Below are 27712 nucleotides of genomic sequence, written 5' to 3'. Positions count from 1 at the left end.
TATTTATTATTTCATTCACAATTAATCATGTTTTTAATCCAGACGTGATTGCGCTAGGTTTTCTGGAATATGAAAATACATTTTATTTTTAATTTTTTTAAAAGGAAACATTATTAACAGCATGTGATTGTTAGGTTCTCAATGGTAATTTTTTCGACCACTTTTCTCTTTAAATATTTAATAAATTGAGCTGAAATTTTGTACGAAAGTCTAAAATACAATAAAGAAGGGCATTGATGTGCAAAAATTGTAATATTTTTAAAATTAATTATTACAAATCACTTTAAAAATCATCAGTTGTCACGGTCACTTCTAATCAATTTTTCGTCTTCACCGATTTCAAAGTGTTTTATTATAATTTATTTTTGAATTGTTAAAACTTTTGCACATCACTGCCCTTCTTTCTTATATTTTAGACTTTCTTACAAAATTTCAGCTCAATTTTAATTAAATATTTAAAGAGAAAAGTGGTCGAAAAAATTACCATTGAATTTCTAACAGTCACATGCTGTTAAGAAATTATGATAATACTGAAATTATTATCTAATGTTTTAGGGATAATTTACAATTTTAACTATTTATTATTTTGCATTAACGAACTGCGTTAATATATTTTCTTACAGCTCTAATTCCCAAAATACATTGAGCTAGATTCCGAAGAACAAATGTGTACCAAAGTTATTAATTTATATGGATTTTTGTTTGATTTCACACAACTTATCATCTATCTACTTTAGTCTTTTGAAAAAAATACTTCTTAGATTTAAAAGTATTATCTTGTAGTGTGGTGCATATAACAAAACAAGTCAAAACAGTTTCACAATTGAATAGCAAAAATTTGACGAAACAACATTTAAAACGTCCCGCGCGGCCGAACGAAAAATGTTTAAGAGTTTTCCGGCGTCGAACTCATGGACAAATTTTGTGCTAATATATAGTTTGCAATTTTTAATTTTTTTAATTTACTGGTATTTAAATACTCATGTGGAAACCCTGGTCCCGAGATTTATTAATTTTTAATAATAAAGAACGGGTTATAAATATTCACCTTCTGCTAAAACCAAGACCAACGACCAAGAGTGGTGGTTTTGAGATCCCATTATATTCTACAGATGGTAAACTAACTTTTAAAGCAAAAAAAAAAAAAATGAAAAAAAAAGAAAGTTGTTTAAATTTTTTCAGGTGTTTCAAATGAAAAGTAAAGATATTTTAATGAAAAAGTAATCCATAAAGGAATTACTATTTCTACTAAGACATCGGTTTTTTCGTTTTCTAGCAGATTGTCATGTTAAATTTGTTTGACAAAGTTAAATAAGAAAAGTGTTCCGATTTATTTTTCTTATTTTTAAATATTTGCACTTTTAGGTGAGAACCTTCGGCCGTCAACTTGGAGAGTTTCACAAAAATGAAACAGGCCAAGAAGCTGATAATGGCTTTTTAGGAAAGGACGAATCACCTATTACACAAGTGCCTTCGGAATCTCTGTTTTTAGGTATAAACCCTTTCCGCTAAGATAGACTTTTTTCAAATCACCTAACAGTTTCAAGTGGAGATTACAATTTTCTAATGATCAATAATGGCGCTTTTTTCTTAATTTTTGTTTTATTTAATTCGCATTTTTCTTCTTTGTCATAACCTGTTTTTATTTCTTAATAACTTTTATTTAATTTATTTTTAATAAAATTAAAAGAGAAAAAGAAGATAAGAGAAGTTAAAATTTATGATGAATAATATTTAGACTAATTAAATTAAGAAGTTTACTATTGTGCTTTTTTAGAAAGAAACGGAGAATGTAAGAATAAATAAGTTCATAATATATATGATTTGAACAGTGAAGAAGATCCTATTGTTTTTTTGTCGTAATTTTTCTTTCGAAATCGCCAAAAATGTAAAAACGGATTTTTTCAGATGATGGGTTTATTTTAACTGTCCAAGTCAAATATATAAAAAATTTTGCTGATAAAATTTTTACTCGAAAAAATGTCGAGATGAGACAAACTAAAATTTAGTCAAATATTTTTTTGTCTCAGTCAAAAAAATATTTGCAGGCTTCCCACTAATCTACTAAAACTTACTATTTACTTTTTTTTTACGATTCGCTACTATTTAAATCCTTTTTCTTAGATTTGTGACACTAAATGCTACTTTTTTCTTTTTTTTTTTTGACAATTTGCATTACTTGAAATTTGCTAATAATTGAAATAAAAAAATTATTCTAAAAAACTTTAATAAAACTCTTTAAAATAATAGTTTGCCTCATCTCGATATTTTCTCAGTAAGAATTGGTGTTTAAATTTTGTAAAATTGCTAAATATAGAAGAGTGATTATTACAGACTAATTAGAGACTTATGATTTTAGATGCATCTGATGAGCAACGCAGTTCTTTAAACACCAAGAATAAAAATAGTTTGGAAAATATCCATGGACAAATAAAAACCATTAACAACAATTCAACAAAAAAGATGTCACCATTGCCTAAGGAAACAAATCTTGTGATCAATCCATTTTATAGTTTATTCTATGAAACAAATCCTGGTTCTTCAACGCACGTCAATTCCTATCAAGTCCCCTATTCTGTAAACCCTCTAACATGCACAGTTCACAAAACTCGCAGTAAAAGTAAACTTCCGAGTACAAATAATGATCCCAATAATCCAAGTGGAAAAGAATTATCTCAATTGATGGCTAATTTATCCTTTCCCGAGGACAAAAACAAAGGGAAGGAGGAAGGGATTCTCGATTGGATCAGCAAAGTTCCAGGTCGAGTCCTCGGCGTTGTACCCAACAATAATTTCGAAGATAAATCAAAAGTTGTCCACAATCAAGACACTAGCAGTGATGTGAGAGTTAAGAATCTGGAACTCAGTCAGCGTGAGTTTAATGAAGTTTTGGCTGTTCTGAGAGCGCGCACTCCCTGCGGAAAGAGAAGAACTCCGGTGAAAAATTTGAAGAAGAAGGAAAAAGTCGAGAGACCTGAAAAACAAAGTTCGCAGTCATCAACAAGTTCAGAGTTTGCACCAACGCATGAATCGAATAATTCTTGTGAAGAGCTTGTGTTTAATTCAAAACATCGTTGTTCTCGAGAGGATTTCGAGCACAGAAGCGGTAAACATCTGAGACTTCAGAATTTGGAGGAACAATCAAAATCGGACCTGGTCGACAGTGTGGTCAATAAAGCTGATGTCCTGCTGGGTGCAATCTTGAGGACCAGCAAAGATCGAAAGAGCCTGGCGGACATTTCCAATGGGGCGAGACCGAAGAACCCATCGAGCGAAGGCACCGAGAAGAACATGAAAGCAAAACTAGAAGATGGAAAATCGTTACCCTCAGCTTTGAACAAGAGACTGATTCAAATTAGACAACTATTCAAAAGAGAGGAGAGGCCGGATCTTCTAACGCTGGAAGATCATTCCAAAGAGAGTTTGAATTCAGTGGAAGATGAGAGAAAGGAGAGGAATCATTCGAAGAAAAGAGTTTTAACTTCTAGTGACAAAGGCATCATACAGGAGTTTGTTGATTCTTTAGGGACCAGTTTAGTTAGCACGCACAATTCTCAATTATATAGTACAAATCACGCAGAGGAGGATCTTAAGGGCAATGCGCATAACTTATCAAACAGATGTTTTAAGAAAATTAAAGAATGTCAAAAGAGTACAAAGTCTAATGGAAGTGAAAAGCAGGAGAATGAGGAAGAAAAAGTCATTTGCAGACAAGATCGACAGAAGCAAGTTGGTCTTCTCACGACAGAACACACTGATTATAATATGTCTTCCAAATCGAGGATTAATGACAACAATAATGTGGATGAGGATGAAACGTTTGAGAAGATGATGGTTCCTTCCGCTTTGGAGCAAGAGAGATTCAGAAGATCTTTGGAAAATGCAGCGTCAATGGTTTTTCACAGTAGGACAGGTTTACCGCTTACATCGAGTCCAGCACCTCTGAGAAAAGGAAGCTGCTGCTTTGATTTTGACAGCAGTTTGAATTCCGTTTCGTCTAAGCGAAGGTGCGTTTTTATTCTTTCATGTTTTTTAACTCTTAGATTAACAGATAGAGTCAGGCATCACAGATAGAGTCCCCTTTCTCAATTTTGGTACCTTTTTCACCTTTTTCACCTTTTTCTAATAAAAAATAATAAATCAAGTTTTTTCAAATCTTTTTCAAAGATTTAGATTCAATGTTATAGAATTCAGTGCGTTTTATTTTTGATTACAACATAATATAAATATGTTTTTTATGTTAATCGTTTAAATAAAATAACTGAAAGAATTAAAAAAAATAATAAGGTGGTTTATTCAACAGAATGCTGACCTCTAGAAAAATAATTAATTAACATTCAAATAATTAAAATATTATTATTAATAGTTTTTTCTAGAAAAATAAAAATATAAATTTTTGGAAATAAAATTGACAGTCAAAGTATTTATTTATTTTTATATACAATTTACAAAAATTATCCAAATTTTTTTGTCATATCACCTATATAAAAGTTTTAAAACTATTGACTTTTTTTTAAACAAATAAGCATACTTTCAACATTATTTTTTGAAGAAAATAGGGATAGTAGAATTCATCAGGGAAAAGTCAAGGATTTTTACTGGAAAAAAATTAAATTTTTAGAATTTTTTTTTAATTTAAATTTTTAGAATTTATAAGAAAATTCTGAATTCTCATAAACTATGAAATTACCACGAATTCTAATACAGATCCTTCAATTTTTTTCTATTTCTGACAATATAGTACATTCTACAACTAGTGGCGAAAGTGTGATTTTTCGAGAGTGAAGTTTGCGGCTCGAGCGTTGCGAGAGCGGCAATCACTCGAGAAAAATCATTCTTTCACCACGAGTTGTGCACTACGTTTTCTCAAACGCCTTGCGAGGAAAGGTTTCTTCGTGAGTTTCGTATAATTTTAATTTAACGTGTGCTTGTTTTGAGTGGGGAAGAAGTTAGATAAAAAATAGATCTCGGTCAAAGAACAAGAAAAAAGAATAAATTCATGATTTACTTTCACCACGCCAAATTTTACTTTCGCCACGCTCTTCAGAGCAGTTGAGAAAAGTTCTACTTTCGCCACACTTTTCTACCAAGAAAAGTACTCCTTCCAGAGCAAGTGTTGGAGAAATTTCTTTTTAAATAACTTAATTCTTTAAGAACCTTCATAAAATTATTACTTATAAATTATTTAATGAATAATTTTACTTCAATATTTCAAACTTAATTAAATTTTAAAAGAGTTCGTTTACAATTTTCTTAAATAGATGAACTTTAAAAGATTTCAGTTTAAAATTTTAGAAAATTTTGATTTTGAATGAATTTAATTAGAAATTTTAGTAGATTTTTGAGAAGTTACAAATGATTCCAGAAATTTAATTATTTTCAATTATGTTGAAATTAGCTTTTGTTATAAAAATTTTAACGCAATTCTTTGAAAGCATTCAACTATCTTAATAAATATTAAAATTCTTTCCAAAAATTAAATTATTTTCAAAAATGTTTTTAAAAATTCTCATCAATATTTCAATTATCTTAATAAATAGAAAACTTTTTCGCCGAAATTCAATTATATTCAGGAGTTTTTATAAAATACATTACAAAATTCAGATAGATATCTAATCAATTATTTTCATAAATAACAATATTCATCACAACAATTCAATTATTTTCAAAATTAATAAAATTCTTCACAGAAATTCAATTATTTTCAAAAAATTTCTTTAATTCAATGATTTTCGATATCTACTATTTTAATAAGATTTTCCAAAAGAATTCTATTATTTAAAAAAAATTTGATTAAGATTCTACGCAAACATTTAAATATTTTTACAAGTAATAAAAATTTTACATGAATTTAATTCTTTAAAAATTTGTTGATAAAATTCTTAATGAGAATTCAATTTTAAGAATCTCTCAATTATTCCATAAATAAATTATTTATTTTTGTATTTAAATAATTGAATTCTCGTAAAAATTTCGAATAGAAATTTATTTAAAAATGAATTTCAGTTAAAATTTTAAATTATAATTGAACATAAAAAACATTATAGCGTGAATTTTTAGAAATTATTGATTTTTGAGAAGGTTTCAAATTAAAATATTTGAGAATCTAAATTTTTCATATACTTTTAACTAACAATTCTGTAGAATTAATTGTTTTGAAAAAGTGTAATTGAATTTTGTTTGAAATTATTTGAAGTTTTTATTTTCTACTGTAAGTATATTTAATTGCCGAATTTCCGAATAATCGAAATTTTGTAAAATTGAATTGTAAGCAAATGGATTTGAAAAATCTTAAAGAACTTTTTAAAAATTATTAATAATAATTGATTTAAAGAAGAATTTTAGTTAATTTAGTATAAATGATGATATTCCCTTCTGAAATTTTTTATATTAGAAGTAAGTAGAAATTTCGATCCGTGAAAGGTAAAAGTATAGACATATTGGTTTTATGTCATATTTTTTATTGATGTCAAATAATTAAAATGATAGCGACGTTTCGATGACAAACCAAGTAATTGAAACGTCGCTATCATTTTAATTATTTGACATCAATAAAAAATATGATATAAAACCAATATGTCTATACTTTTACCTTTCACGAATCGAAATTTCTACTTACTTTTAACTTTAGTTAATAATTTTAGAAAACAATAATTGTATTGAACTGATGAAAATAATTTTTCTATCAAAGAATCGAAAACTGTAAGAAATTTGAGTATTAATACATTGTTAATATAACTTTTAACATATTTTAATTTTTTTGTTTGGTATATTTTTTGTCCTCCTTTGGAAATAAAAATTCCCCTTTTCACTTTTCAGTTTTCTTTAGAATAAAATGTTCTGTGATGCTTGTAATTCTTAGAACTTTTTTTACTTATTAGGAATAAGAGTAAAACTTAAAGTAACAAGATCAGTTTATGAAGTTTAAATTATAGTGAAATTTTCTAATTCACTGATTTTTCACCAAATAATTTTAGTTAACTATCCGAACAACTTGTGCGTGAGTAACGTTATTCGTTTTTTTAAATGCGCAAATTTGATTATTACAGTGCACTTTTCGAATTAAATACACCACCAAGTCCTGGGGCAGTTTCTTTAGAAGAGACTGACAGGGAAACAGAAAATACGTGCGACGGCGAGAAGACTGAGAGACGGCGCTCCACTTCTCGCAATAGACCGCAAAGTCATGCTCTGCTGGGGAATTTTGAAGAGTCAGCGTTGAACGGTAGATTGGAACCTGTATCGACTGTCCATGGATTTACTGCCGAATTAGGAGCAAGTGGTTCATTTTGCCCTAAACACAGAAAACTTCCTGTTACTGTATTCTTCTATACGCTTGGAGACAATGATAAAGTCTCCACACCTTATCTTGTAAGTACCAAAGCAGAAACTCATAGCATGGAGTTAAACTTTTTAAATATGTAAATATTCCACTTTTAGCCCATTTAATAAATACGTTTTTTATCTTTACAGGCTCATATTAATTTAGGCAAAAAAGGTTACCAAGTTCCAAGAAGCGGAACTGTACAAGTGACTTTGTTGAATCCCTTGGGTACTGTTGTTAAAATGTTTGTAGTACTCTATGATCTTTCGGACATGCCTCCACGATCTCATACTTTTTTACGTCAAAGGACTTTGCGAGATAAGACACTACGCTACCTCATTCATCTTAGGTGAGTTTTCAATTTTTAATTCATGCATTATCCTGAGTGCACAAGGGTGGGATATGCACCCATTGCTATCCCTGTCCACTTTTACACTCGAACAATAGGGATCAATTTAATATACACACAATTTCAAAGTGTTTATTGAACAAAATGTGAAATTATTTTCTAAAAAAATCGAAAATTTAATATTTTCATCTTTTCATGTGCTAAAATAGTACATTGTGCAACTAGTGTTGAAAATGAGTGATTTTGCGAGGGTGAAGTCACACGAGAAAAATCATTTTTCCCCACGAGTTGCACACGACGTTTTCTCCAACGCTTTGCGAGGAAGGGTTACTTCCTGATTTTCGTATAATTTTAGTGTCGACACCCGAAGAAACATTTTTTCAAAATTTCAAGAAAATCTATCGAAAATCAATTTTTTCAATTAATGCAGATAAACCAGCACTAAATTCTCGACATAAATTCTGCTTAGATTTAATGTCGATTGAATGTCGTTAAACCAATACTGAGTCACCGTAACTATTAGTGATATTGTGTGACGTAAAAGGCCTATGGCAAAAACATCTTACAAGTAACACTACTCAAGTGTTTTAGGGGTTGAAAATTAAAAAAAACCTCAAATGTGTGTATAATTTTAGTTTGAAACATTTTCTTAAATTCAGCGGATTCGCTTGAAACTCTTTACTCTAGGGTTTTTGGAGTCTCTGATTACAAATATGATGTCCGATTTACAAAATTCGAAATGACGGATCTAATATAAAATATAAATACAGTACCGGCCAAAATTGTGAGTCCACCCATTTTCAAGGGAATGAAAAAAATATTTTAACACAAAATTTATGAAAACTCAAATTTTCGGTATATGTTTTGAAAGATGATGATATTTTAAAAAGAATGAAACCTTACAGAAGTCATTTGGTCAGTATTTTATTTAGATATTTTTAAAAAATCGTCATTTTCAATGTTCTACAAAAATTTGAATAACTTCTAAAATAATGAACGCTTTTTAATCATCTTAAAATGATTTTAAAGGTCATTTTCTGCAGAATAAGCATTACTTATAGGCAATTGACCTGTAATTTTTTTCTTTGAATAAGCAGGACGTCAAAGTTAGAAAAAAAAATTTTTTAAATTTGAAATAATCTTATTAAAAGAAAAATAATTTTTAAAATTCAAACATATTTTTTTATTAAATTTTCTTGAAAAATATACACCATATCATGTTTTATATATTTTCTAGAATAGTTTTTGGTACAAAAAAATTATTTCAAATTTGAATTTTTTTGTCCAACTTTGACAACCTGACTATTCTAAGAAAAAATTTACAAGTTAGAGTTATACTAAACAAAATAAATTTTGTAATATTACAAGCGTGAGAAATATAAATTTTTATTGTTAGGCAATGCTCTGATTTCTTAGTGTGGATAAGGGATACTGCCATTTTGACACTAATTTTGCAGCTTTTTATTACTAGACAAATTTGAATAGATCAAAAATCAAAGTAAATTTTTCTTGTAGTAAAGATGTAAAATTTGTTTTTTGGATTTTTTAATTTAAGTAAAGATTTAAAAGGTTGTTTTTGTTGAGAATCCACATTTATTTAATTTTAAATCTTAAGCTTTTCGTCCATCGACGACAGACCTCTTCAGACATATTTTAGAAAACACGTGGATTTCTCACTTCACTTATAATTATAAGTTTTTATTTTAAAAAACTATAAAACCAGTCACACACACACACACACACACACACAAACAGACAAAGAGACATTCATTCCAAAAAAGTAAATTTTTCTTATAGACTTAAAAACACGCAAGAAAATTTGTACTCCATTTTTCAGTCGATTTTTATAGAAATGCCAGACAAATCACTAAAGCGATGCCATTTGGATCGGCAACTTTTTTTGCATCAACAGAAAAATTGGAATATACTTTTTTAAAATAATGTCAAAATAAAATCTTGGCAATATTCAGAATCTCTTGTAGATAATCCGAGATTAAAGTACTGACGTCCAACTTATTAGGGGAGATTACTATACAATGGATAATAAAAATTTGTAGGTCGCATAAAATGTAAAACATACTATCAATTAAAAAGTTATAATAAAAAATTTCTCTATAAATTTTACAGATTTATGTCTGGAAAATCAGGTCGGATTTATTTACACACAGACATTCGAATGATAATTTGTCGAAGAGCTGATGTGGATACAGCTTCAGACTTCAGTTCAGAGCCACCACAGGAAGTAAGGAGTTACAATCACGGACCTACGCATCCAAAATTTTCACCAAGGTGCTGAGCCTCGTGGCTCCTCTCATGGAGTTGTTGTTAATCAGTCCTTGATTGTATTGTTTACTCTACATCAAAGCAAACTATGAATATACTTCTGAGAAAGGAAAACTTCAAAACTTGCAACTGAATTAGAAAAGGGAAAAATAATTTGCAATTCTTTCATTAAAAAAATTTATTGAAAGAATTTCATAGTCTCTAATTCATTGAAAACGCCCCTTGAAAAAGGCTCTCTCTTCAGTTTTCTTTAAAAGTTTAATAATAATTAATAATATTAATCGTTTAAAAAATTTATTTTCACATTTTTATTTATATAGAGAATTTATTTGAATTTATTTGAATTTATTAAAACCTATTGTGATTGATTTGCCCAAAAAAAAAAAAGAATAAAAATGTGTTAAATTATTTAGTAGAAAAAGCAAATCTTTGTCGTGGCAATTTATTTCGTTTGTCAATTTAAAAAAGAATTGTCGACATATCTGTGTAACAAGAAGGGAAAAATGAAAGGAAAATGAAAGGAAATTAAATAGACAAACAATAAAAACAATACTATTTTTCTATTGTGACAGTTGGCAGCTCTTTGACTTGAGCTCAATTGAAAATTGCTTCGAAAATACGGCAATTCATAAAAAAAGCAAATCGATGTTTTATTGTGTAATGTTTAAATTCAGATGGCAAAAAGTGTCTTTAATAGGCTCACAAAACTTGTTAGAAAAGAAATTGGAGGATCTCCTTGTAAACGCCATTCTCTCAATTGATCGTTGTAAATATAGATGTAATAAAAAGCCAAGTAAAAATATTTATATGGGATGATACTGCCTGCGCCAGCATTATAACGAAACAAGTGATATTAAAGGAGAAAAATAAAATTTGAGGGTCAATAGCCACTCGTTACACAAACGTATATTAAATATGTATATATTATATAATATGTCTATTTATACACGTATTATATAACTTATATTTCGATGCAATTTAACTTCATTCTATTTTTGCCATTACACGCTACTTGCCTAATTGTCAAGTTAATTACTTATATTGAAGAAGGTATATATAATATATAATTGGGAAGATCAATTCACTAATTAATTGATTCCCCCCCCCCCAAGTAAAAGTCGATAATTTTTTGAAAACCAGAGTAAAGTGTAATTTCGATTTTTCTCCTATGAAAAGAAAATTATAAAAATTTTAAACTTGTATGAAAAGAACACATTTTTGTGTCCGTAGCACTGTGATGAATATAATGATAGGTACGTAGAGAGTAATTGTTATAAAATTAAACTATTTACATAGTCGATATATTCTAGAGTAAATTAAATGTAGGTACTACACATTAGTACCTTGGAAAAAATTTCAATTAAGAATGCCGATTTGTAAAATCACTATTTTTCATCCTCAAAGTGATTTGAAAATTTTTTCTGATCAATGAGAGAGATTAATGTTAAAATCAAAAAATTAAATCGTTGTTTTGTCAGTTGTGTTAAAAAGGGAAATTTAATATTGATTTTAAAAATTGGAAAATTTATTTTGTGCGGAAAAAACGCATTGTCTCTACTTTTAATTTCGATCCTATAATTTAAAATAATTTTTTTGTCAATTTAAAATTTCGAAGTTAATTTTTAACATTTTTATGTAAAATCTTCAGTTGTAAAAGTTAATTGTTCTTCTATTTCAATGGAGATACGTACGTTTTTGTCAAAATGAGTAATGTGATCAAATTTAATTTTTAATATGAAATTTAATTTATTTTTTTAATCCGATTATCTGATTGCATTATTTGTAAGGGAATCTGAAAGATTCTTTGTGCAAAGAAAAACAGCAAAAAAAAAAGTGTTGAATAGTAAAAGAGGTAAAGCAAACATTGTGATTTTCGATATAAAGCCCAATTGGGCGTTATTTCGTCAAACTTCTTATCGTTAGATTTTATTGATGGTAAGAAATAGTAGAATAATCACTGCCGTGCTGTATATACTTTATAGCATAGGTAAAAATTTAAATTAATTAGAAGATATTACGACAAATTTTTTCTGAACGCTTGGTTACACACAATTTTAATGTTCTTCAAAAAAAATTTATTCCTTCACATGTATATATATAAATAAAAAAAAGAATTGTTTATATTTTGTGACTCATCGAAAATTCCCATTAACTTTCTTTTCATCAATAATTATAAAAAAAAGAAAAAATGAAAAATTTCTTTTGTGGCAACACTTTTGTTATTTTTATTTTATTTAATGGGAATATTTAATGATTACAAAATCGATGGAGAATTATAAATTGTGAAAGTCTTTATAAGACTGTCGAAAAAAAAGTTTTATTTTAAATAGAAGAATTTTTTGTTATCTCCACACGCATATTGTGTTACGTTCTAGTAAAATTTCACTTGAAGCAAATATATTTCCAAACATTTACCAAAATGTGAATTTTATTTTTAGATATGCGACAAATTTTTGAAACTACATAATCAAATTTATTTTAGAATTATTTATTTTTATTATAAAAAGTTATTTTAGTGTGAATGTTTTAATTGTTTCAAGAATTTTACCATAATTAAAATTTGCTAGGATTAAATAAAATTTTTTTTTAAAACTTTATTAGATGTTTCTTTTAATATTAATATTTTTTTTATTGGTGAATTTGGAAATAAATTGATTCAAGAAAATGTATAATTGTTTCGTCGCTGTGGGTCTTCAGCATATAACTTTTTGTCAGTAACATTCGTAGCGCTTGTGATTGTTACACTAACAATTTAATCAGGTTGCCACTATGTAAATCCTTCTAAAATTGTCACTTATTAATTTAAAACTGAAATGAACAAAAGGTTCTCGAGAAAAATTCTCAGTGATTATTTGCCTTTGCTTATAAGAAAAAAAATAGAAAGAGAAAAAAAGAGAGTGAAATGACAAATCCACTTTAGAATTTTAAATATTGATCCTTAAAGGATCAGAGTCAAATATATTACATATAGAGATGCATTATTTTGTAAACAAAATTGTTAAGGGTACATTGTATTTTTAACCATCTGAAGGAAAACATGTTCGAAACGATTAAATTATTTGTGAATCTAAACAATATGTGGTATGCCTAGCCAAAAATAATAAATGTATATTAAAAAAAATTCTATTTTATTATTCTTGTAAATTTCAACATTATTTCTAACCTTGTTCAGGGCTCGAACTAAGTCCGTAAATTCTGTAAAAAGTCCGTTTTTTTTAAAAAAGTTCCTTAAAGTCCGTAATTTAATTAAAAAAGGACGAAAAGTTTGTAAATTGTACGATATAATTTGCAGAATTTTAGAGAAATTCAATTATTTTCAAAAGTAATAAAATTCTTCACAGAAATTCAATTAGGTTTAAAATTTTTTCTAAATTCTCACCAAAATTTCAATTATCTTTAGAAATAATAAAATTCTTCTCCGAAATTCAATTATTTTCCAAAATTTTAATTCAATTGTTGGCAAAATTTCAATGATTTCAATTATTTTTCAAATATTTTCCTCAATTCAATGATTTTCAATATCTACTATTTTAATAAAATGTTCCAAAAGAATTCAATTTTTTATTTAAAAAAAATCTGATAAAATTCTACGCAAACATTTAATTATTTTCATAAAAAATAAAAATTTCACAGGAATTCAATTATTTACTAATTTTTTATAAATTTCTTTGCAACAATTCAATTATTTTCATAAATAATAAAAATTTTACATGATTCAATTATTCTCGTAAATAAAAAATTCTTTTTAGGAATTCAATTGTTTTCTTAATTAATAAAACTCATTGCAGAATTCCAATTATTTTTAATACAATTTTAATCGAATTCCTTGAAAAATGTAATTATTCTTAATAATTTTTATTAAAATTTGTCTAAAGAATTCAATTATTTAAACATTTTTTTAAATAAAATTCTTTATGAAAATTTAATTTTAAGACACATTTAATTATTCAATAAATTATTTAATTTTGAATTTAAATAATTAAATTCTCGTAGAATTTTCTATTAAAAATTGATTTAAAAATTAATTTCAGTTAACATTATTTTAAAATATGTGAATTTTAAAAAGGTTATAAATTAAAATCTTTGAAAATTTAAATATTTCCAAATTTTAACTATAATAATTCTGTGGAATTAATTTTTTTGCATAAGTTTAATTGAGGATTTTTTTAAAATTCTTTGAGTTTATTTTCTAATATTATATAAATTGAAGAATTTCCGGATAATTGAAATTTTGTAAAATAGAATTATAAAACAAATAAATTAGAAAATTCTCAAAGAACTTTTTCAAAAGTTATTGAAAATAATGAATTTATAGAAAAATTTTAATTAAAACCCTAAAATATTTCATTTTGCAGAAGTTAAAAATTATTCCAGGAATTCAATTATTTTCAAAAGTAACAAAATTCTTCGCATGTTCAATTATTTAAAAAAAATTTTAAATTCTTCTTAAGGATTCAATTGTTTTTAATACAATCTCAATAAAATTCAATAATAAGATTTTTAATTATAATTATTATTACACACGATTATTTAAAAAAGTTGAAGAACATTGTTTGTTTGATTTAATTATTTTCAAAGTTTTCAATTAAAACTATAAAATAAACTACATTATTTTTGAAAAACTTATAGAAATTATTCAAATGAAACTAATTATTTAGAAAAACTCTAATATAATTGTTTAAAAGAATTTAAGTATCTATTCTTCGAAAGAATTCAATTATTTACAATATTTTAGTAAAATTCTTTGAATCAATTATATTATTTTAAAAAATTTTAATAAAATTCGGAGAGGATTTTCAATTAAAGTTATTAAAAAATTAAATTATTTTTAAAAATTTTAATAAAATTCTTTGCTACAAATTCACTTGTTTTTAATGCATTTTCAATAAATGATTTTATCACTAAGCCATCTTTAATTATTATAAAACATGAATAAAAGATTTTATAGTTATAACCACGCATAAAATTTTGATGGACATTTTAATTGGCCCTTGACATCCACAAATCAATTAAAAATTTTTTTTTTCAATAACATTTAATTCAGTTTCTATAAGAAAGTAATTAAAGAAAAACATTTTTTTTAAGTCTGTAAATGGTGAGAATTTTTTATTTTTGGTCCGTAAAGTCCGTATTTTTAAATACTTTCATTACACAAAAATTTTCTATACAGGAGAAGATTTCTTTATACAGGAGTTAAAAGTATATCAACCGCAGAGAGTGGTATGAAGACCACTTTTTATCGTTTCGGTCCCAACTACTTGAAATCATCAGAAAAGCTACGTAGTGGGAGACGGGGGAAGCAAATTCGGAACTTGTATACATATGCTACAAGACTATAGCCCGTATTGCACTTGTGAGAGATCTATATGTGAATTGACGTAGATGCGAGATCTATTGGCCAATCCCCACAGACAATTCTGACTACAATTTCGGATTTAGCGGGAAAAATACACTAACACACTAGTGTAGGCTTGGCCAAAAAAGTTCCTCTTTTGATTTTAATTTTTTGAACAGTTTTTTCTGTTTAAGGGGAGGTTCCCATTGCGGGAGTCAAAAAAATTTATTTCTTTTTTATTGTATTTTTTTAAAGCTATATATATGTAGAATATGTGTGTATAGCGATTTTTTGATCCGAAGAATATTTTCGTTTTTATGAAGTCTTGAACTCACCGCCGTCCCGAGCACTGAGTAACAAATGTCAGGCAAATCGAATCAATTTTTGAAAATTTTGCAAATCTGACCTCAGAATCGTAAAGAGCGACCCTAAATACCTATAGATATTTATCATATACGCAAATTGAACAAATAATTGCAAAGAATACAATTATTGCACAAAAATGTTTCTCAAACCTTAAACGCGTTTTTCTAGAAACAAGATTTTTCAAACTGGTGTGGGCATCGTAGCGTCTAAACTATTTAATCAATCAACTTCGGGTTTGCGGATAATTAAAGGTAACTAAATTCTACTGGGGTTATACCTATAATATGATAAAATTGTTAACAATAGAGATTTTTACAAGAGGTCAAATATGGAATAATAATGCGAAAACGCAGTTTTTTTAAAAATGTGTCCGCCATTTTGTCATTTTATTAACTTTTTAACTATTTTATAGGTATAACCTATTCTTTAGGATGTCACCTTTATAAAAAATTTTGAGTTTTTGTTTTAGACTAAAAATTGCGCAGTGTAGAATGCCCACCGTTTTCCCTATTTAAAAAAACATTATTTTCTAGATGCGCCATATTAACCGCCATTTTGCATTTTTTTGAAAATGAAATATATATTTTAAAAGTTCAAGAATGTATCTTTATTTAGAAAAAAAAATTACATCGTTAAGTCATAGCCGTTCCGCGCAAAAAATTGTCAAAGTTTGTGTTTATTTTGGCCCCCGCAATATGAGAACCTCCCCTTAACTTAATTACGTCTCTAATGTTTTTTAAATATTAGCATAAGTAAAATAACTATAGCGTTATTTTAAGTGTGTTATAATTCTATATGAAACTGTGAATGAACTATAGTGTTTCCCAATTTTTCCATGGATATAAAAAAAGTAACATAAAAGTAAATGTTAGAGGTATTAGAGTTAAAAATTGATAATATTTGTAACCTAAAAATTTTCCCCTTGATCTAATTTTTTTGACAAAAAGTATAATTCTTTATGTTCAAATGTTTATGAATATTATTAATATTTTTTATAAATATTTTAAGAATAATTGAAAAATGGAATTTTTATTTAAATAAAGAATGCGTTTCCAAAACATGACAATAATTTGGGGGTTTCCAAGGACATGTTATGATTATCCACATAGCACAGTATTTTTCTGTAAGTTTTCCATGCAAAGTTCGCAAATTTACTTCAAAGTTTGCAGCAAACTTGCATACATATAAAAATGTCACCCTCTTGGCAAGTTTGCACTACTGCCCATACATTTAAGTTTTTGCTATTTGACGCAAGTTTGCTGCAAACTTGCAGTGCAGTGGGCTCATTAGCCCTAGGAACTTATTTTTGAATAAATAAATAAAAAATAAAATAAGAGGGTGACATTTTTATATTTATAAAAACACATTTAGCACATTTCTGTGCTATGTGGGTATGTTTTCTAATCAATGCGGTTAGAAGAGCATAATCCCATGCTCAGAGCGTTCACAGCGTCTTCCTCGTAAACACCCTAGATGTGTTCATTTTTTATAAACTAATTTTATTATAATAATAATAATTGACCTATAAGAGAAGTTCGGAATGCGTGTGCATATGCGGTATCGGGTCGGTAATAGTGCATCGTGCGTGTTAGTTAAATAGCGTTACATTTTGGGCTGGCCCATTCTGGAACGAGGCTATTATAAATATTAGGATACAATATACATACAACATATAAATGTATGAAGTGAGAATGTGAACAAATTTGAACGCAATTTCCTCCACATAAAATGAAGAATGATCAACTTTTAAGGTAAAAATTTCTATATATGTGAAGCGCTCCCAAGAAAGGTATACCTAAGAAGCAAAAAATTTGAGGTTATGTTTCAAATTTTTTGAGTAAAAATACAGAAAGAGAATTAATTATTAATTAAAAATTGTTGGTCTTCAAGTCTTCATTATATTCAAAATATTCAATGAATATTGGTTTCAAATTCAAATAATTCAAAATGAACTTTTAATCAAGATAAATCTAACTCGAACCCAACCTATAATTCGTTTGCTTCTTAGATACCTTTCTTGGGAGCGCGTCACATATGTTTTCTAAGTAAATTATCAAAAATGTATTAATTAATATTAAACTGTATAGTTAAAATAAGTACAGTATAATTATTAATTATTAATAAATTAAAAAAAAAACTTATTCTAATAAGTCAACAATCCGCTGACCGCACCATTACGAAAAACGCTTCAAAAAAAAAAAAAAAATTTATTGATAGCTTAATTTAATGCGTAAATAAAGCTCAAAGATAAACATACAAATTTTTTTTATTAATTATTTATTAAAAAAATTTGTTCTGATGCTTCAACGATCAGCTTTTATGAGAAAACTACACTTATTAAGTGTAAGAAAAATCGAAAATTCTAAAATTGCACATTTTTCAATTTTAAGACAAATATATAGCTTAATTATTTCTGGGTTCTTCAAAAACATTTTACTCGTTTATTGGGCTCCACCCTTTGGTCAAAAAACTACACTTACCACTTGTACGAAAAATCGAAAATTCTTAAAATTTAACATTTTTCTTTTATTTTACTTTGGCCTAATTATTTTTAGGCTCTTCAAAAACACTTTACTCGTTTATTGAGCTTCATATCCTTTGGTCAAAAACTACCCATATCACTTGTACGAAAAATCGAAAATTCTTAAAATTCAACATTTTTTTTTATTTTAAGGCGTTTCAGGTTTCAGGCTCATTAATATTTTCTTGTATCACATAACATTTTGCTAGGGAAGTGATAAGTAACCAATTCATTCAAAAGAATTCTGTCAGTTTTACTTTTTATCGAAAAAAATCATGTTTTTGGTGAAAATTAGATATTCTGTTTACATTATCATTAGAATATAGTTGCATCGTTTATTGACATTTACAAAAAAAATTGTAATAAGAAAAGTAATTATTAAAAAATTGATTTACGCAGTTTCTTTAATGACCATTATGTTTGAAAATTTATAAACTTCATCTCCTTTTAGTAGCAGCATAGATTGTTTTGCGCGCTAATGTTTAATTAGGGTAGTCAGACTGTGGTTGGAAACTGCCTGTATAGCAGTTATTTTACGAACCGCTAACCAACATTCACATTATTTATCAATAGTGAGCATACATAAATTGTTTTGAGTTTTTACCCTAAGAGCATAAAAATTTTTAGGATATCCTACCGTCATTCTCGTATAGTCACTTCATATTGCTTGAATATAGCTTTCAAATTTCATGTTATATAAAGTTAAAAAATATATTTGGGTTTTTCTCTAAATTTCTTACTTTGACTTTGACTCCTAATAGATTCCAGAAAAATTTAAGAAAATAATTATCGTCTGCATAATGATTCCTGGGAATCTTATTAGCTTTACATTGATCCCAAAAACAAAATCAGTGCACTCGCACTTGTCTGATTTTATTTCTTATTTATTTTACATGTAACCTCGTAGATTTACTTGATAAGTTTCTGTAAAGAAAACTGTTTTACATTGATTCTATTCGGTTATTGGAAAATCAAATCATGACTTTTTTTCCTGTAAAATGTGTTAAGATTTTATCAAAATAAATAAATTCTTTTTAAGTCGAAATACATTCTCCTATGTGCCTCTATTGAATTTCTGTAGGATAAAACAGAAAAATACATGCAGGTAATGTAAAACTTTTCAGACTTTTGTTACGATACTATTGGAAAGTAGTTAATTTATGTGAAAGTTAAATATAATGAAAAAACCCAACTTCCTCTCACTAACAAAATTATTATAGAATATTGATTTTTTTTAACTAAAATCTTTAGCAAGCAAGATGTACTTTTAAGAATCTTTAAAAGTTCGCAGCTTTTATATCTAAAACTGAAGGAAATTTACAAAGTTATGTGCGGCAGCAAAAAAATAAAATAAAATATTCTTTGTTTATTTGAAAATATAATTGGTCAGGGAAATCAGGGAAAAGTCAGGGATCTTTATTAAAAGTATTGAAAAAAATCTGCTTGCCCTTCGGGCAGACACATTCTCATCCGCGCTTCGCTCGCAAGTTTCAGCGCGTCTCGGGGTGCGCGAATATTGGTCGTCGCGCTTTGCGCTCCAAGAATTGTTGCGCGCTTCGCGCGCAAATAGCTCGCTTCGCTCGCAGTCTTCCGCGAAAATTGTGCATTACTTGCGTTCTTATTCCTTTCTCCATATATTTTATAAAACTTTTTTTCTTAAAGTTACTACGACTTTAAGGATAACATTCTCATCACATATTTTTGTTTACTGATGATTGCGAGATTATGTAGACTTATAAGAAAATTTTTAGTCCTGCTAATTAAAAGTGTGAAATTAATTTTAATTACTAACTTTCTTCGCAGAAACATGGTTTGCTGAATTTTCATCTATAATAAATTTACATGAAAAAGTAACTTCAATTGTTAGAAAAGTTTCACGCTAAACATTTATTAAAGAAAAGTGGAACATATAAACCTTTACACAATTTTCTTTAAAATTTGAAAAAAATAATACAACGAACCCAATGGGAAATGCACCACGGGTGCAGTACTCTACCAGCGTTGGCAGTATCGGGGCTACACTGAATTTCAGTACTGGTGCAATACAGATATAACGCAGGCGCATGTAGACAATGTTCTGTACTGGCAATCGGTACTAACTCAGTACTGGCGTCAATACAGAATGTTAGTGTTGCGACAGTACAGGTGAATACATATTTTCAGTGACACGCCGACCCGTGTAGAAATATCCCTATTATGGCCATATTAGGGAATGAAACACACGGCCCGACCTGGGCCAGATCGGGGCGACGATCAAATGTGGATTTCCTGATCAGGGCCATATCGGGCCGTGTGTTTCATTCCCTAATATGGAAGGCCCGATCAGTCCCTGATCCGGGCCATAGCGAAATTTCTACACGGGGATGTTACTTTTATTTTTTTTTGCTATTTACCTAAATATTTACAAGCATGAGGTATCGAACACGAGACTTTAAGGATCCTGTACGGGGATTTTAAGCTGGGTAGAAACAAAAATTCTCTTATCAATTGACTCCGGGGCATCCGGATGTACCTTGGTGTCAACTAGAAGAGTATCTAAATAATTAAATATTCAAGTTTTATTGTTACGAGTACTCGAACTTTTCGGGTACTTGAAAAATTGAGTACCCGAAAAATTCGAGTACTCGAACTTATTCGAGCTTTATATGAGGCTCGACTCGACTCGAAAAACGAAAAGCCCGAAAAAGCTCGACCAAGCTTCGAGCTTCGAGCTTTTCGCACACCTCTAAAAATTATGTATCAGAGTAGAGATTAAACTTGATTTAGAATTTTCAACCTATTCGCACTGCATGAATTATTGAAATAAAAACAACCTAATTTTCTTCAAAAAGCTTATTCGAAATTTTTGAAAATTATCTTTTAACTTTAATCATTATAAAACATGAAGAAATCGAGCATTTGTTGATCCATTTTTTCATGTTTTGGAATAATATTTTAATCATTTATTAAATTTCAAAAGGTCTGAATTTGAATGTTTTAAAGCATAATTTCTACGGAAGGATAATAATGATTAAATATTTATTTAAAAATGAAGTCATAATATTCTAAAAACAGATTGGTTGTTAAATGAATCTGTAGCTTCAGTCATTAACAATTACATATTTTTTGACATTCCAAGATCTTATAAATTTTTTTTTTATTAATTTCAAAGTTTATTTATGTTAAAGATGATATGCATTATATTTAATTTACATATTACAGTATATTAAATTTCTCATTTATTAAAACAATCAGACAATTTTTTAAATTTCAGCTATAGAACAGTAAGTTGAAAAAAATCTTCACAGTTAGAAAAAAGTAGTAAAATTTGAAACTTTTTTTGTAGTTACAACTTTAGTGTGTGTTATATTTCAAGGTATAAAAAGCTTGCAAGAAAATATACTTCTAACGGAAACATTATCTAGTAACATCCAAAACAAGGAGAAGAGAGATGAGGAGAGAGGAAGGGAGAGTTGGGGCGGGAAGGTCGATCGTGTTTTTCCTAAAGTGAAGCAATTATCCAACCTATCAATTGCTTATACCTGCATCAGCAACAACCGCAGCTTTTAGTTTTGAAGAGATCATTAATGGTTCGCAAGGAAATATTTCTCAAACCGTATTCAGTAACATGATATGTAATATATAATACACTAATAATAATAATTAAAAACACCTGAGATTTTAATGAAATGTATGTCAAAGTATTTTTCGGTCTACAAGGACAATATATTGCTAAAAATTTAATGTCATCATTACATTTAACGTTCCAATGTTATATGTTCTCATGTAAAAGGATTTTTAGAAAATTTTCGGAAATTAGAATTTTTAATAGAATATCTTCGAAAGTATTTCGAAAAGATTTCAAGAAATGATTTTTGAAAAAACAATATTGATTTATATTTATTAATATTTCAAAATAATATTTTGAGTTAAGCTATTAGCAGTTAGCTTATATTAATGTATGCTTTCGATGCAGAATTGAACCATAAAAAGTTATTAACAATTTTATAAACACAAAATATAACTGACCACATTTATATTCTGTAAGTTTTTGTGGTATTATAAAAAAGATTAAATTAATTTTTACATTTTAAATATTTTTAAATTATTTCTTACAACTTGCTTAAATACTTTTTTAAATAGACTTTACTATTAAAAAATACTTAAACGGAGCTTACTACTATAACACTATAAAATTAGGAATCCTTTTTAGTTTCAGATCAGAAACTAAAGTTTGATATAGATAACTCGAGCTATTTCACTAGTTGGATTTTCAGTTCTTTTTTTAAATATTATACACTACTGAATTTAAACTTCAATATTGTATAAATATGGAATTCTTTATGAAAATTGTTTATGATTTTTGTATTTTTTAAAAAATAAGATATAAACGCATCTATGCTTAATCGGTTATGGCATACATAACAATATTGATGGTTTGAGTTTGTATAAGAAAATGAAAAAAGGACAAATTTAGATTTAAGAAGAAAAATCATTTGCAGTATTAATTTTTTAATTTATATTGTTTAAAAATCATTATTTAAACAAATCATAAAAAGGTACACTTTATTAAAATTATATATGTTGTAACGTGGCATTTTGTTACTCACAATATTTTCCTAATTTTGTATTGTTTTGGAAACAGTTTTAAGAAGTAAACCATTAAAACGAGAATCTTTTCCTTTTTTCTATAAAAATAAAGAAAAATTAGCACTAGTATTTTGAATTCTTAATTTAATAAAAATAAAAATTGTACCTTGTAAATTAAATTATTGAATTAATTGAAATTGAATTAAATACAACCACCATCATTTATTCAATTGGTAGAAGTCATCACGGAAGTGCTTCCTGGTGCATATATTCGGATGCCATTTTTAATTAAAGACCCTAAGTTAATTGTTGGTGACTATAGATAATAAGGCGTTCTGTTTTATCAGACGAAGATGAAATTATCGATCGCGAATAAGTGAAAAATAAAAAATTGTAAAAATAGTAGTACGCCTGGGACTCAACTGAAACAATGAAAACGAAGCGCGTGCGTAGCGACGCGCTCGTGACCGAGCACATAGCCATTTAATTCATTCTCGACAATTCTCAATTTGATAGTAGTACAAGACGCATAACGCCATTTAAAAATTTATCTTAAAAATTGTAATAATTAAATTAATAGTGCCATAAAATGACTAAGAAGCCTCCGGGGTCATCGAAGAGTAGACGGTGAGTCTCTAATTGTTGTTTATAGCTGGTCACTGCATTGTCAGGGGGTATTTAAATTCTAAAAATTCTGCCGAATAAATAAATTGTTTAATTAGTATTAGAATTTAGAGTAAATTGAATTGAATAAAGTTACTTGTGATAAATCTAAATTCAGTGATTATTGCTAATTGACGTGTTTATCTCCTTACCTCCCCCCTCTCAGCGCGGGTTATAAGGAATTTACCTAATAATTTCTGAACTAGTCAGCAAATAATTAAAATTAAATAAATTAATCTTTTGGAAATTTTCGAGTAAAATAACCTGGCGCTAAATAAAATAATTTCTCTAAATTTATTGGAATTATTGAATTCAAAATGTAGACCCAGGTGAAAATGATTCGTATGAATTTTGTTCGGAATTCGTTCAGAAATTGGGTTAAATTCCGAAAGGAATTCGTGTGGCGTTTTAGAACGTTTTTCATGCGAATTCCAGGTGGAAAAACGGATACAAAATTAATAAAAAAAAACATTCCACACGGAAATCCGATCGGAATTCTGACAGTAAAATCTATGGAGAATTTTTGTAAAATTCCGCTAGCAATCCAGTAGTAATTCCTGAAAATTTTTTAAAATTATTTTCGACCATTATTCCGTACAAATTCTGCACGAAATTTGGGAGAATTCCTAACGATTTTTTCATAAATTTTTTTGTAGACATTCCGCTTGAAATCTGGTGGTTATTCCGCACGAAATAATTCCTGAAATTTTTTTTTAAATAATATCCGACCACTATCCCGAAAAAAATCTTTACAATATTCGGGCGAATTACCACCAGATTTCGAGCGGAATTTTTACAAAATAATTTATGAAAAAATTCGTTAGAAATTCGCCCGAATTTCGTGCAGAATTTGTTCGGAATAGTGGTCGGATATAATTAAAAAAAATTTTCAGGAATTATTACGTCCGGAATTACCACCAGATTTTGAGCGTTAGTAGATTATATTTTCTTCAATGACCATTGCACTTGAAACAAGTAGCTTTCGCAAGCTTAAAATATTTTGGCTTGTACTAGACTCGAAACCGTATCAAATAGTATAGGGGAGAGTCTTCAGTTGTGAGACGGGTTTTATTTTTGACCCGTAAATTGTAAACGGGTAAACGAAATTGTAAATAAAATACACCGTTCGAAAGGTAACAGAAATACGCAACTTTTATTAAAAGAAAGTATAGTGTTTCGATGAACTCAAAAAATTTTACAATACATTTTCCAAGCACATCGCTTTTTTCAAAAAAAAAAAATGTCTCCAGTTGTGAGACACTCATTAAAAATTGCTAAAATTTAATAAGTTTGACATAAAACGTTATGTTTAGTATAAATAATCAAATATATTAATAATATATATTATTATATACTAAATAATAATATTTATTCGCCAAAATATGACTATCAAATAAACACAATTTAATAGCTTTAACAAGAGCATTAAAATTGATTTCTTCTGAATCAATTGACTTTTTTCCACTTGACATGCCCAAAAATACTAGAAAAAAAATCAAAACAACATTTAAATAGTATGCCTGCAAAGTCGTATTTTTTATGCTGCCCAGATGGGTGTTGACACCGTCTCACAACTGGTGATATGCTGTGTCTCACACCCAGAAATTGGCGCTATTTTGAAAAAGGAAAATTAAATTATTTTCAACCGTAGATTGGAACCATGCAATATTGCATCACAAAATATAAGGAAAACACTAAAAGAAAATGCATTACATTTACCTTTTCCAATTAATTAACTTGGAAAAAAAGTACTTTGCATTTATTGAAAAAACGCTTTTTAGTCGATTATCACACACAGTGTTGGTATTTAACAAAAACAGTTTATATATCCGCTTCGGCGTACACGAAACAGTTGGCTCATATAAAACGAAATGTTTTTATATAAACCAATCGGCTTTTTAATATTGCATGTTAAAAAAAATTGACTGTCTCACAACTGGAGGTGTCTCACAACTGGAGACTCTCCCCTACGTCCTGTGTAGGGATAATTGTTACTTTTTTGCAATTTAATTGTAATGCTCTTATTTTTATTAAGGTTTCAAAATCAGCTGCATCCTTTTCTTCAGCTATGATGCCATTAGGTGTTCGGTTACAAACAGTACCTATTCCATCCGGAGATCCTTTGCCATGTCCAGATTCTTAGTAATTTTATGAAAAGTCTTTTTACAATTGGATAAAACTCTTTTAGTTTTCTTTCTGAATAGTAAAACATTGTTTTGTTTTTGTATTGCGTTGCTGGACCATCGCTTAAAAAATGTAAAGAAGTAATATCATTTTTCTGGAAAGCATTATTTACAATTAAGAAGGGATTAGATGATCCCAAATTCCTACGGTACTCTGATATGGTGCAGTTAGATTTGGGTATAATCTCGTTTTAAATTCTAATATAAACTATTACCGTAAGCAGGGATATTTGTTTCCATGATCCACCAAAGTGATAACTCTGAACTTCTTGGTCATACTGAGAGGACCAATTTTAGCTCCAATTCATATAAACTAGTAAAGTACTTCTCCAATTGACAAACTACTTAACGAACTTCTACAATTGTCAAACTTCTTAACGTATCATACTGATGCACAATATTACCTTCATGTTTTAAGAAAATTGGAAAACATTTTTCAAATACTTTTATCATATCTCCGTAAGAAGATTAAAGTTGGTATTTAGTCATGTCTTTTTTTTACAGCTAATATTGTTTCATCAACATACCTAAAATAGAAGAGAAGAATACAATTTTATTTTTCATTTAATTCTGTTAAATACAAATTGAGTACAATCGATACTATCAGGGAAAGGAATTTTACATTTTTGTTTTATAGCTAGTGAATACGTCGATCTAAACTCTGAATGACCAATTCACAAGAAATGTTTGTAAACATATAGAACTTACGTCAAGAGAAATAAAAGTATAGTTATCGTCCATAATAAGATTGCTCAATTTATTTTTAAGTTCTAAACAATTATTAATATGTGAACGAGGTAGAATAATACAATCTTTTCAAGAATTATACAATATTTTTGCAAGAAAATGTGTTGGACTATTTATTAGAGATATAATTGGACATAGAGTGGAACATATTTTTCTTTGTGAATTTTTGGAAATCTATATGCTTTAGCTAGTATATACAGTGTTAGTCGTTAATTGATTAGGATGGTAGTTTTTATCGAGGAATTCATTTTCATTCAGATATTTTAGATTGTTTGAAGTTTCTTTGATGAGTTATTTCGGAGGATTCTTTTTTATAAGTTCATATGTTGACACGTCAGAAAACATATTCAACATTTTTATATTATAATTAGATTTTTTTATAAGGACAGTCACGTTACCTTTTTCGGCTAGAGTGAAAAAGACATCAGGATTTTTCTTTAAGAAATTTTTTGTACTTTGTAATTTTTTGGAAAATGACCTGTCTTGATTTATAAAAAGATTTTTATTATTTAAATTGTTTAAAAGAACATCAGAAAATTGTTCTCGTAAGTTGTTCTTTGAGTTTTCGTTAATATCGAGTGTAGATATATAAAGAAGACTCTAAATTTTTAATTTCTTGTGTTTATTTTTATTTATTTCTTCATCCTAATTTATGATATACTTCAGGACATATTTGATGACAATTAGGAAATTTTTTAATAATATGAAAATTTAAATAATTAAAATTAAATTTAATGGCAGTGTACAATAAAAAAACTTATAACAATTAGTTTCGTTAATATTTGTGGTATAAATCTATACCGATATATATGTTTTCGAGTACATTTATAACAGTATTATCATTTAGAACTTTCCTTCTTCTCAATATTAAATTTTTACTGTACTTTTATTTTCTAACACTTTTACTGGATCAAAATGTATTGGTTTGCATGCATGACAAACTGCGATAATCCCAGAACAGTGCGGACTCGAACACCAACCTTAATGCAAAGCAGGAGTTCAAAGGGGCACACACAGCATAGTATCTAATTACTTGTTTCCTACCATCGTTGGGTGCAAATTTACATCATGTTTGTTCAAGCACCTGTACTAAGGTCACACAGTGTCGATATACCAACTTGGCTATAAAGAAGCGATTGCTCTTGTATTTTGTAGACAAGCTTTCGTTTGTATAAACAAAGTAATTTCATACTATGAAAAAATAGTTTTGCATTTACTCAAATTATTTAAATTTAAAGGATTTACGTGTAAAAAATAGACCATCGATTTGGTTTAGTCTTATTTTGTCTTACATTCGATGAACTGAACCTCATAGAGGAAGGTCCAGAGAAAACATTGACATTTGCGTAACATGCGAGACATAATTAATCCT

General features: G+C 28.0%; 2 protein-coding genes across 8 annotated transcripts in view; both read left to right on the top strand.

The window, feature by feature from the left end:
- Positions 1–12500, top strand: part of LOC122502845 — a 44284-nt gene extending 31784 nt beyond the window's left edge. For both annotated transcript variants that reach the window (XM_043613134.1, XM_043613135.1), the window contains 5 exons: positions 1366–1492; positions 2360–4007; positions 7050–7371; positions 7474–7673; positions 9801–12500. In XM_043613134.1, coding sequence (XP_043469069.1) covers positions 1366–1492; positions 2360–4007; positions 7050–7371; positions 7474–7673; positions 9801–9969 — 2466 coding nt within the window. In that variant the 3' untranslated portion in view covers positions 9970–12500. The remainder of the gene's footprint in view (positions 1–1365; positions 1493–2359; positions 4008–7049; positions 7372–7473; positions 7674–9800) is intronic.
- Positions 12501–23220: 10720 nt separating this feature from the next.
- The window catches only part of LOC122502831 (lachesin-like), a 351041-nt gene continuing 346549 nt past the window's right edge, over positions 23221–27712 (top strand). For all 6 annotated transcript variants that reach the window (XM_043613114.1, XM_043613113.1, XM_043613112.1 and 3 more), the window contains exon 1: positions 23221–23374. The gene's annotated coding sequence lies outside the window, so the exon portion shown is untranslated. The remainder of the gene's footprint in view (positions 23375–27712) is intronic.

Source organism: Leptopilina heterotoma, unplaced genomic scaffold (assembly GCF_015476425.1).
Source record: "Leptopilina heterotoma isolate Lh14 unplaced genomic scaffold, ASM1547642v1 Lhet_24, whole genome shotgun sequence".
Taxonomy (NCBI): Eukaryota; Metazoa; Arthropoda; class Insecta; order Hymenoptera; family Figitidae; genus Leptopilina; species Leptopilina heterotoma.
The sequence above is the reverse complement of the archived record's forward strand: the minus strand, read 5'-3'. Positions and strand labels throughout refer to the sequence as shown.